Source organism: Nelusetta ayraudi, unplaced genomic scaffold (genome assembly GCF_046127955.1).
Source record: "Nelusetta ayraudi isolate G7.1 ecotype Tasmania unplaced genomic scaffold, CSIRO-AGI_Nayr_v1 ptg000066l, whole genome shotgun sequence".
Taxonomy (NCBI): domain Eukaryota; kingdom Metazoa; phylum Chordata; class Actinopteri; order Tetraodontiformes; family Monacanthidae; genus Nelusetta; species Nelusetta ayraudi.
The window spans coordinates 320,182-332,846 of NW_027466116.1; the positions used below are offsets into that span (position 1 = coordinate 320,182).

At 51.9% G+C, this 12,665-nt stretch overlaps 1 protein-coding gene across 2 annotated transcripts in view; it reads left to right on the forward strand.

The window, feature by feature from the left end:
• Positions 1 to 12,665, forward strand: part of LOC142898466 (mannosyl-oligosaccharide 1,2-alpha-mannosidase IA) — a 139,465-nt gene continuing 126,800 nt past the window's right edge. For both annotated transcript variants that reach the window (XM_076041407.1, XM_076041406.1), the window contains exon 1: positions 1 to 1,403. In XM_076041407.1, the coding sequence (XP_075897522.1) occupies positions 765 to 1,403 (639 nt within the window). In that variant the 5' untranslated portion in view covers positions 1 to 764. The remainder of the gene's footprint in view (positions 1,404 to 12,665) is intronic.

Here is a 12,665-nt window from a genome sequence, read left to right on the forward strand (position 1 = left end):
TTTTTTAGCAAGGCGTGCAAACCGGTGCATCGGGGCGCAACTTACGCACTCAGAGACATCTAGGCCATCTCTTCCTGTTTATATTTTTCACGTTGATTCCTGTTGTTAAAAAAAAAAAAAAAAAAAAAAAAAAAGGGGGAGGTGTTTGTAATTTCCGCTACGGCGAACCGCTGCTTTTCTTGAACACAGCCTGCCTGCAACGAAGAGTGCAACGTTTCTCACCCCCGGAGCCGAGCTGCGCGCTGCTTTATGATCCACCTTTCTAAACCCCCTTTCGACCGTTGATGCCACCGTTGCGTTGTTGTGGATTTTTAAGACCCAGAGCCAGCCGGTGGGGGGTGGTGGTGGTGGGGGGGGAAAGAAAGAAAACAACCAGCCCAAGTTGCTTGGCTCGGTCGCTCGGGTGGACGCTGTGTTGTAGGCCGACCTGAACATCTCTGTCATGCTCGGATCCGGTCGGCAGTGAGACACTAGACAGCTCCGGGGAAGTGTCACACACACACACAGACACAGACACGCGCACACACACGGGCGAGGGGTGTGTTTTCAATCTTCCCATATCTGCTTTATACACATGACCCACCGCCACACACTCGCAGCTCAGTAGAGCCGAGGCTCGTCAGAGGGAGTGGAGGGGGCTGCGCAGTTGAACAACAAACACACACACACATACAAAAAAAAAAAAAAAACCCCAGAAACACCACCACTCAGGCTTTCAGCTTCGCCGACAGAGTGAGGGAGAAAAAAAAAAAAAAAAAGTTTCAATGGTGTTCCGAAAGTTGCCCGGCGTGTCCGCCTCGGGCATGGGCCTGCGCCTGTCCCAGAAGTTCGTCTTTCTGCTCTTCCTCTCCGGTCTGGTCACGCTGTGTTTCGGGGCTCTCTTCTTCCTGCCGGACTCGGTGCGGCTCAAGCGCATTTTCCTCTCCAAGACCGAGACCCAGCCGGTGACGGTGGGCTCCGGCTCCGAGAACGATGTCCGGGAGCACCTGAAGAGGCCCCGGGAGCCGGAGCAGCACCCGCGGGGCTTCACCTCCGCCAAGGGGGCGAGCAGCAGCAGCAGCAGCAGCAGCAGCGGAGGCGGCGGCGGCGGCGGCAGCAGCAGCAGCAAGCTGAAGGGCTCCAACCGCAAGCCGCCGCCGCCTGCGTCCCGGGAGGCCGCCCCGCCGGCGGCGGCAGCCGAGGAGGAGCGGCTGTCCGGGGGCAAAGCCCAGGAGGATTTGACCCTGTCCAGGAGCAGGACGGACACCGTCTCGCAGAGGGCGACCGCGTCCGACCAAGGCAGCCACTCGGATACTTTCAGTTACAGCGGATTCACGGCGTGTCTGCTCAAGGCGCCGCTGGGCAGAGACTACGGCAAGCCGGGTGACCAGAACACCGAGCAGCGGCGGGAGAAAGTCAAAGAGGTGAGGCTTGCGTGGTGGTCGGTGGTCCTGGAACTTGGCTGATTGCTTCTTTGCCCTCAACTGCTTGGGTTGACGAAGCCCTTTGAGCTTGTGTGCAACAGTGACGGTCAAGCGTTTACAGACGAAAATGCAACGCAAATGATGGAGTGCTTTATTTTGTATATTTATATGTGTGTGTGTGTGTGTGTGTGTGTGTGTGTGCGCGCGCATATAAAGGGAGAAGTGAGTTGTGGGTGAATCCAGAACAGACAGCTGCGTGCAATATGACTCATGCACTCTTCCACAACTTTGATCAGCCATTAAGCCGGCCTCCTGCCTCCTGCCTCCTGCCTCCTGCTTCTGCTTCGGCCTCAGCGTTGGTGCAGTTCTTCTCTATCAGAGAGCCACGGCGGCGGCTGATTTTGATCTCTCCGCTGGTGTTTTCCACGCTGTCACAGCACAGCGGTCGCACCAGCCCACGCCGTATTCACATCCACATCCACTTTTGTTATATATTTATATCTCCCAATTGATTTGTCTGACAACACAGTACTCCCTTCTCAATGGAGCCGGCGGGATAGTTCATTTCCTCTCTTACGAGCCTAATCCTCCTTTTTGTACTCGTAGATCTGTTGTCTGAGTTGTCTGAGTTTCCCCGGCCGCCTTAGAAAACAAGAAAGGTGCCAGGACTCAGGATGTCTTAATCGTCGTCGTGGTTTTTGGCTCAGGATGCTGTAATATTCTACAAGCGGCAAAATAGGTGCTCAGGTACTTGAGACGGCAGTAAAAATGTTATGTGCTCCCCCCTTAAAAAGAAAAGAGAAGCGCTGTTTGTGTGTACGGTAATCACTTTGGAATGACTTCTGCTTGTTTGCCTTCTCTCTCGCACGCACCCCTGGGTGGGGGGGGGTTCGGGGGGGGGAACTGTAGCTGTGTTTCCATTTCCCCTAGAATTGTGCAAAATGTAAATATCGCAATAAAATAAAACTGATAATGGAAACGCCTACATTTTGAAAAACCTCTCAAATATCGCAAAAATGTTTTTGCGCTCTCATGAGGTGGTTTTTCAGACGTATCCATATCGCTAAAGTGTCATGGAAACACTTTTTTTCGCATTTACGCGTCATCGGACGTGACATACGGGGTCACGTGACCAGTTCACTTCAAGTGAAAATGGCGCGTTAAGTTTGGACGGAGGAGGAAACTGAATATTTCTTACAAGTCATTAAAGAGAAAAAAAATATAACAACCATTCTTGACAGCAAACAAACGCAAATGTGATTCTCGTAAATCTCGAATTGCGTCCCACGAAACAAGATTTTACAAGAATTACGGCTTATGGGCTTCACACCATTCAATGGAAACACCAACCGAAATGTCGCTTTTATTTTGCGAAAAAACTGGAACGGAAACGCCGCTAGTGTCAGTGCCTCCCAGCGATGTAGCGACGTAGCGACGTAGCCCACTGGGGCTCCAACAAAAGCCTCCCAATAGTGTCGAGCTGAGTCGAGCCTGTGGTACGCACATCTGTACCCACTCAAGGCAAGCTGGGCTGGGGGAGGAAGAGGAGGAGGAGGAAGAGGAGGGTGGTGGGGTGGTGATCTGGCTGATCGTTGGCCGGCGTGTGCAGATGGTTTCCAGCCTTGCCATGTGACTGCGATAAGTCCTGTTGTCGCTCTCACTTCCAGCCTGCTGTCAGCCTCTTGTGCCTTTCATACCCAGAGGTGGCGCGCTGCATGACAACTGTGAGGCGCCAGAAACACGGACAGAGAGAGGGAGACGGGGTGTGTGTGTGTGTGTGTGTGTGTGTGTGTGTGTGTGTGTGTGTGTGTGTGTGTGTGTGTGTGTGTGTGTGTGTGTGGGTGGGTGGGGGGTGGGGGGGCGGTGGGGGGCTGAGGAGGGGTTCCTGGTACTCTGATCTTCTGCTGACTCATAGTTTCTCCTTTGACTGTCCTTTTTTTTTTTTTTTTTTAACAAATGCCATCAGCCTGGCTTTTCCATTTGAATACAAAGTGAATCTTTTTTTCTAAAGCTGACCGAAAACAAGAACAAAAAGAGAGGAAGAGTGTGTGTGTGTGTGTGTGTGTGTGTGTGTGTGTGTGTGTGTGTGTGTGTGTGTGTGTGTGTGTGTGTGTGTGTGTGTGTCGAATGGCACCTGCAAACATTGTGTGTCAGTGTTTGATTCAGAGCTCAGAGAGGGTCGAGTTGTTCTGAAATGTTCTCCCGGTGGACTTCTCTCTGGGTTCTCCCGGACTTCCTCCCCACAGTACAAAGATTTGCACGCTGGCGGCTCTGGATTGTTTGTGGCTGTGAAGCGGAGACGGTCGTTTGTCTCCGTGCGTTGACCTCGACACCCAAAGGCGGCGCATCTGATTCCTGTACGCAGGCGGACGTCCACAAAACACAACGCTGTTTTTTTTTTTCTTTTCCTTTTGCGAGACGCCGGCAGTACGTGCATTGGAGCCATAATGTTGCTGCGATAAAACGATGATGGAGGTGAAAGAAAGTAGTCGCTAGTTGGCAAGTTGATGTGAAGTTTTGGATGTAACTTTTGGTATTTGGGACCAAAGACTCTTCTTCTGGTTCCCCAAACATTTGTTGCTGGAGTTGTTCGAATAAAACTGGAAAAGCCGCCGGTCAGTGCGAAGGTCACAATTGACGTGGCAATAAACGTTCCCATGCCCGATTTTGCTTGCTAATGTTTTTTTTTTTTTTTTTTCATGTGCGCGCAGGAAAGAAAAAAAGCAAAAAAAAAAAAAAAAAGGCAGTCGAGCGAGTCCGGTGTTGCGTGGAAACAGGCTGACGGAAACCCAGCTGTTGTGACTTTGCGTGCCCGCCTCCGTTCAGCTGAGCTCGGCACAGTTTGTGCCTGGAGGTCATGTTGTGACCTGATGAAAAGTTGTCTTTTTTTCACCCATGCAAAAAAGTATCTGAGTATCACACTGGCTCTCTCTTGAGACCTCATCATGTGACCGTCCTGATGAACAGATCCGCCTTTTCTCCCATCGCACTCCTCCTCTTCTTCTCCATTTCTCCATGTTCTCCTTCTTGTCCTTCTCCTCGGGCTGTGTTCACGTCCCAGGGTGTGTGTTTGTGTGTGTGTGTTTTTGTGTGCTATTGTTGCTGCTCGAGTTTCCATTGTCTCCAGTTCTCCTGGCAGCCTTCCAGGCGGCCTCTCTTGTTCTCGGAGGCTCACGTTCACGCCGCCCGCCGACGCCGACTCCGGCTGACACTCCGCGCTTTGACCACTTTTGCAGAAGAAAGAAAATAAATCGGAGAGTAGCTGCGAGAGTAAAGCGGTGATATGCGGTAGATGCGGATGGAGCCGTTCCCATTCACGGTGAGGGGCTGCAGAAAAACGAGGGAGTCCCCCTGTCCCCTCCCCCCCCGTTCGGGGAGGTTCAACAAAAGGTTCCCGACCCCCGCCCAGGCCGCCCGGTGCCCAAACGGAGCAACGCTGGTTGTTTTTTCTGAGCTGCCAGCAGCTCCGACGCCGACTCCCCACCTCCACCCTCTGTTTGCGCCGCCGTGCAGCGACTGCCAAGCGAAGCGGGTGAGGCCAGCAGGGACAATGGCGGTTGTGATCACACAATTCACGACTATGAAGTCTCGCCTGCCTGCCAGCCTGCTTGAGCCCCCCCCCCCCCCCCCCACCCCCCAGCCCCCTCCCGGGATGCTGGAAATGGTTGCCAGACTCGCCGAGGTGCTGTTTGCCCGCCGAGGCCGGCGAAGCGTGTTGGCCGTTGGCTCTCCTCTGAAATTCCTCGGCAGGATGACGGAGATTAGGATCATTTTCAGACAGGCCTCCTGTTTGTGGTTCTCTGCTGAGTCGCCTCGGCCACCTCAGGGGGCTGAATAGCCAGGAAAATAATTTTTTGGGGTCGATGCCGTTTTTCACATCGTTTAATTGCACTTTCAGATCCCACATTAGGCAAAAAAAAAAAAAATCTTTGTACAAATGTTTTATAACGATTTAAAAAGGATCTCTTGGCAATGAGCTAATCCCCAGCAAGGTAGAACAGGTGGATTTTCTTTTTTTGCTTGTTCCACTTAAAACACATGATGTCACAAAGGGCGAGGTAGGCCTGGCAACATCTCCAGCCAGCCTTGACTTTGAGTGGTCCAACAAAGGTGTAAAGGAATGTTGAAACCCGGCAATTTCTTTTGCAGCCGGCTGTAAACAGACGGCTAAGCGATGCTGTTTTCTGGAGTTGTTTTGGACAATTAACCAGGAGCCGTGCCCACTGCAGCCTGGCAGCGTGAGCCTGTGAGCCTGTGCTGAGGGGAAAGGAATGTCCAAGTTTCAGACAACTTTACTTCTGCACATTTGCAGACCTGCAGCAGAAGTGTAGCAAAAAGTCACGAGTGAAAAGAGTTGACGGACGTTGGCTTTACACATTTGCAGGTATACGTACACTTACAGATCTTTGCACATATTTGCAATTCGCTTTCACACGCAAGTCTGATTCCACACACAGAGATGTGAACACGCCCGCTCAGATCTCATTGCAGTCACGCTGATATGAACACGCACGCATGGATCTTGATTACACACACACACACACACACACACACACAGATAGAGAGATATGCATTTGCAAATAGTATTGCTAGAGTAATCCACCCCCCCCCACCCCCCCGCACTCCCTCATACTGTGCAAACTGGCAACTGCGTGAGAGGAATTTGTTCGTTTGCCTCGTGGTTGTGCAGCAAGACAACGTGTTGTGAGGTTAGTTACCGCCGGCTGACAGCGATGTTTGTGGGTTTGCGCTGATGACACTGGACCGGTTGATCTCGGGAGGTTGGCTACTAGAAAAGTAGATCTTGGGTCAAAAACAGTTGGATGGAAGTGGGGAAGCGAAGGGGGCGGATCCCTCTGCGTGCCGAGCGGGTCACATGCTTTGCATCATCGTAATGTGGCATGACGACGGGCGCCGCAAAGCCCCGAAGATTTGCTATTTGCTGTCGCCGGCCAGATTTGATACGCCGCCGCCAAGCGAGTGTGTTTTTCCTTGAGGGGACGTGATGATACATGGCGGCCTGCAGCAGGAGGAGGCGGAGCCGACGGCGCGTGGAGAGTCCTTCAGTGGGGTGGCGAAGGTCTTTGGGTTCTCCTTCACCCCGTGTGTGTGTGTGTGTGTGTGTGTGTGTGTGTGTGTGTGTGTGAGTGTGTGAGTGTGCAAGCCTTATGGCTCATATGGACAATTACTGAGGGAATGAGATTGGAATTTGATAGCTGCAGTTGGAGGGCTTATCATTGTGTTTGTCCACCTGCATCCATGTGGAAGCCAACAACAGTTGGATGAGCAACGTCTGTCCCTTTTCCATTTTCAAGTGTGTGTGTGTGTGTGTGTGTGTGTGTGTGTGTGTGTGTGTGTGTGTGTGTGTGTGTGTGTGTGGGCGCAAACCGTCATGCCATGTCGTCCGCTCACTGTCTGTGATAAATAACTATGGATCATTTTCTCGTGGATAATGCAGACCTCCTGGAGAACCTGCAGCTTCTTTGCTTAAGACTCAACTCTGGGCTCTGCCAACAGTTGGATGGAAGTCTACCAACTCCATGGGAAGAAAAATAGCTTTTAAAAAGACGGCACGTTATTTCGGGCGGTTTTGGTTCCGCTTCCACTGGAAAGGAAACTAAGACTGTTGACAGTCAGTTGGCAGCTGTTGAAGGTGAAGGGATCTTGCATTACAATAATATAATATTTCGTTTTAAACATTTACTCATTAGAAACAATGTTCTGGTTCAGTTGCGAATATGAAATACGACCACGATGACGGAGAAGAAGTGTGTCACGGCGGTTCGACCATAGCTGAACCCACACGCACTCGCACCCCCCCCCCCACACACACACACACACACACACACACACACACACGCCGACAAACTCCAGGCAAAGTCATCCAGTCCGACTTGAAATCCCCTTACGGCAGTAATGACCACTGAGCTCGCTGTCTGTCTGAATAAAAAAGCCGCCGCTAAGCCGCCTCCCGCCTCCCCCTCCCCCCTCCCCCCACCCTCCCTCCTGGGCTGCTCTCAGCACCTCAACCCCTCCACCACCACCACCCGCCACCCCTAAACTCGCTCCCGCTACGAACCAGGAGCACTGAACGACCAGCAACCTTTAAGGGTTGAACGTGAAACAGATGGCGGCTGACACAGCCACTTGTTGCCGGAGGAAGGAGAAACTTCAGAGATGTTTTTTCACTGACCTCTTGTTGACACTAACTGCGTTTCCATTACCCAGAGAATTGCGCAAAACCTAAATATCGCAATAAAAAACTGGCAATGGAAACACTTACATTTTGAAAGACCTCAAATATCGCCAAGAGGTTTTTACGGTCTAATGAGGTGGTTTTTCAGATGTATTGATATCGAGGTATATCGCAAAAGTGTCATGGAAACACTTTAGTCGCAATAACGTCACGTCGGCGGACGTGACGTACGGGGTCACGTGACCAGTTCACGTCAAGTGAAAATGGCGCGTTATGTTTTCAGAGAGAAAAATATAACAACCATTCTTGACAGCAAGCAAACGTGAACAAACGAAAGCAAGCGTGATTCTCGTAAATCTCGCGGGATGACATTTTACGAGGGTACAATGGGAAAATTTCCATTCACACCATTCAATTGAAACACCTGCAAATGGCAATTGTACTTGTGTCGAGATTCCTTGAAATATTGCTTTCATTTTGTGAAAAACTGTAATGGAAACGCAGCTAGTAGCAGCAGTTAGCCTGGTGCCCGCGAGGTGAGGCTGACGGTCGTGGGGGAGCTGCTGTCCTGGAATACAGTGAGTCAGGGATGAGTGCAGTGCGTCGTGGTACTTCCACAGCAGAGTTCATGCGTCACGCCGGCTGATGGTGTCGGTAGATCCGATGCCTTCTGCCCCCTTCAATTCATGCTTTTGGGTTTCGCGTCGCGTTTCGACGAGGACTCGTTGATGCCGCACGTTTGATTTGGAGAGCAAAGGTTTGCTGGCTCTGCTTTGCTGGCGCTGCTGTGCTGCTCTTGCCGAAACGTCAAATATTTGTTTTGGTAAAAATCCGGATGTCGCTCGTCTACTTTCAGTTCGCGGTGCGAATGACTGTACCGCCTCCAGGGCTGAAAAGCAGCTGCACAATGATTATTCAGAGCGTTACGCAAGTTTTATTTATTTTACGTTTTTTTTTTTTTTTTTTTAAACCTGCACTTCACGTATTCTGCCATGTCGGAAGGGCATCTCGTTCCCGCCCCTCGTCAGGATAGAGAAATACTTTGGAACGACGGTAAACACGCTGATGGCGAGCGCCCACGCACCGCCGCACATCCACCGCTAATGCTGTTTACGGCCGTTTGTGTAGTTGTGCGTTTTCATTTTCAACCCCCCCCCCCCCCTCACAGGCGTCGCATTTAAAAGCCTATACAGCGCCGGTCATTATCGTAATTGCGGGTAAAAACTGTTTGCCCATGCGCGGCGCCACCATCTGACACAGTTTCCTGAAAACTTTTCCGCCTCTTTGCAAAGTTGAAAGCCCCGCGAGGACTTTGGGGAGGCCGGAAAGTCCTGCGCCCTCGTTGCTGCTGCTCCGCTGCAGGATCTGGAGTTGCTGACCTGGTGTTGACCGATGGGGAGCGGAGCAAAAAAAAAACCAAAAAACCACAAAACCCCTAGAAAATCTTGCTTACGAGTGCACACTTACAATATGGATCGGTCCATCGTAGCCATCCACCGCCTCCCCCCCGTCCTCGCCGACCTCTTTTGGCCCGCGACCAAACCGAGCTCTACGGCACCGCCCTGCAGTCTTTATCAATTACAGACGACACACAAAAGTCGGAGAAGGAAACAAACGAAAAAAAAAAAAACCCTATCAGAACCAGGCAGAGTGTGTGTGTGTTTTTTTCTTGCCCACCATTATCTTGTAAAAGCTGATGAAGCTAAACGATGCCGGGTCGTTTCCTGCGGGTAATCGGCGAAGGAAGCGAGGAGTCGCGTGAGACCAAGCAGGGGGAATAAAGGGGCAGAGGATGTGATAAAACGTGGCCAGAGACGTCAACGAACATCCTTTCTGCACGCATGGCAGTTTTTTTTTTTTTTCCTCTCGACCGGCCACTCTCTCTCTCTCTCTGTCTGTCTGTCTGTCTGTCTGTCTGTCTGTCTGTCTCTCTCTCTATCTCTATCTCTGTCTCTGTCTCTGTCTCTCTCTGTCTCTCTCTCTCTCTGTCTGTCTGTCTCTCTCTGTCTGTCTGTCTGTCTCTCTCTGTCTCTCTCTGTCTCTCTCTCTCTCTCTCTGTCTCTCTCTCTCTGTCTCTCTCTCTGTCTCTCTGTCTCTCTCTCTCTGTCTCTCTCTCTCTCTCTCTCTCTCTCTCCCTGCCTGTGCCAGTTGCACTGTAGCCCGGGGGCGAGTCTTTCTGTTGAGACAGGCTCTTTCGGGGAGGCGTGACCTCCTCTCATGCAGCTCTTGTGCAATTCGCCTCCTTCTTTTTTCCCGGTCATCGCTCCCTGGTAAACAGGGTTGCGCGGCGCACACGCAGGTCCGCCCAGCGGTGGAGCTGCGTCGGGTTGCGCGATGCGTGCGGTGGGCGGTGCCGGGTGGTGACGGCGGCGCCGGGCCGATTTGCGCCTCTCTCTCTCTGTCTCTCTCTCTCCCTCCCTCCCTCTCTCTCTCTCTCTCTCTCTCTCTCTCTCACTCTCTCTCCCTCTCTCTCTCTCATCTCGCGCGTGTTTGGAGTTCAGTGCAGCTGAGGAACGTTTCCAGAGCTCCTTTTAAACGTTCCTCAGCTGTCGTAAACTCTTCGGCCTCTTAAAAGCTTTTTTTTTTTTCCTCTCCCCCCTCACCTCCGCCCCCACCCCTCCCCCTCCCCCCACCTCCTCCTGATTACGTGGCACCGTCAACACATTGCAGATGTTTTTTTTTCTCCCCGTTCCGCCGCCAAGCTTTTCCCTGAAACTGTTCCCCGCTTCTGCGACCCCACTGTTTGCACACTGTGTTTATTTGCTGTGCCTCCCCGAACACCCCCCCCCCCCCCTCCTCTGTATTTGCTATAGGCAGACGGCTCTTGCGTCACTTCACAGGAAAAAAAAAAAAAAAAAGAAGTCTCGGGTCACTTTGGTTTTGATCGTCTGTAAAACAGCGAGCTGCACCGGGGCCTTTGGCTCAAGCTGCTGTGCTCTTGGCGGAGGTTGTGTGTCTTCTTTTTTTTCTCCACTCGAATAAAGTAAATTTCTGCTTGTCTCACATTTCATCAGGGACTCTGTGAGAGGACTTTTTTTTTCTTACGCCGTCAATCCCGCTTTTTTTCCCTCCGTGCAATTCCTTGGAAGCACATTTATCTTAAGTTAACGGCGTTGCTGACATAATGGGGTCAGTGTGTGTGTGTGTACCTCTTAATGTCGGCTTCTAAAGCCCTATAACAGACACACACACACACACATACGCACGCGCTGGTAATTTGTCACCGGTTGCTGTTCCTTTTTGGGAAATTACTTTGGACTCGGGGAGATCTGACAAAAAAATTTCCTGCGTAGTTTGCCGGGCCGATGAGGAAGCCTTGCAGAATTACCTCATGAAAATGAAAGCTGTGTAAAACACGGACCGTGACAGGAACTGAGCCTGATTTGTGTTCTATTTCCAAAGCGGAACATTTTTTCGTCCGGGGTGGACATTCCCGGAAAGGTTTGATCGTCAGTGGCTAAAAAAAACAACCAACGTCAACACGTGGAAGTAGCTGCCGACTCTGCAAAACAGAAAGAGAGCCGAGCAGGAGTTCCCTGCTCAGGTGGTCATCCGGGTTTCGCAAATTCAGAACAGGCGGGAGTGGTTTTCAAAAAGAAAGACACAATTCCGATGAATTAAAACAGAAAGATGGAAAGCAGAATTTGAGGCGAAGGATGGAACAGATTTCCGGGTTTTGTCCACCGCGTGCCGCCAGGTGCGTTTTCATCCAGCACCATCCAGGAAGAGGAAGCGGCCCACTTCTCTCTGGGCTTCACTGCTGAGCTGTTGTCAGCTTGCAGCCATGTTTTAGTTTGTGTGTGTGTGTGGTGTGCATGTGCGCGTGCACGTGCGTATGTTTTCTGCAGATAGACGAGGTGGAGGGGATCAAAGGTCCAGAGATGGCCTTGTTTGCTGCCGGCTTTACTCCACAGAATTACCACACACCTCCCCCACTCACCCCCACCTCTCTAACCACCACCATGCCCACCACCCGGGCCCACCCGCCTCCACCCCCCACCACTCAACCGCCTCGGCTCCTTTGGCCTTGGCTCCCCGGCCAACAGATAAGAGGCGGCGGGGGAGCAAAAACGAGCGGCAGCAGCAGCAGTAGAAGAAGAAGAAGAAGAAGAAGAAGAAGAAGAAGAAGAAGAAGAAGAAGACGATGCACAGCGACAGTGGCCTAGATGTTGGCGGCAGGCGACGCCAGCCCCTCCTCCCTCCCTCCCCCCCGCCGGGTCCCTGCCTTTATGCCTGCTTAATTGGTCAGAAACAACACGCGTGGTTGTGCTGGCTGGGTAATGGCGGGACATTAGCGCGGGCCGGGGGGGAACCTGGCTGACCCGCACCGATCCCAGAGAGCGGCCGACCCCCTCTGTGTCGCTGGGCCCTCCTCCCCTTTTATCTCCTCCTCTGGTCTGCTGCTGCTGCCCCCCCCCCCCCCCATTCCCCTCCCCTCTTCTCCTCCCCCAACCGTCGCCGATGCTTCGCCCCTGCGGCTCGTTTCGCTGCCTCCTCGACGGCGGCGCTCCAGCCCCCCCCCCCCCCCCCGGCCCTTATTGTGTTATGACACGGCTGCAGCCTCCTTCGCAACATGGCAACACAATGAGCTTTTGACCCTCAATTAAAGCGCGGCTTTCACTGACTGACGACTCCGTATCTGTTGTGACGTCGCCCCCCCCACCTTCGACCCGTGGGCCAAGGTCTGCTTCCGCTCGCTTTGCCGCCGTTTTCACTGCCGGGTGCAATGATGCGGATGTGAATTCTAGGGTGTCTCAGTCAGGATTTGATCAGATTCCAATTCTTAAGGTGGTGATTTCATTCAAAGTCGATTCACGCTTGAAAGGATTTTAAATTCAAATCGTTCTCGATTCAAAGGTTCATTGTGTTAATAATCCGGCAAATTATGGCCCCCAAAAGAATACCGTGAGACAAATAGGGAACGTTTGGAAAAAAAATGTTACATAAATAAAATCACACAAAATGAAACCTTGGGATCGCTGCCCCTTTCTCTCTTTTCAGTATACGGAAGCCTGTTAGGGTACGCAGAGGGTTTTCGAACTTTATGAATCAAACCAGAATTGGAG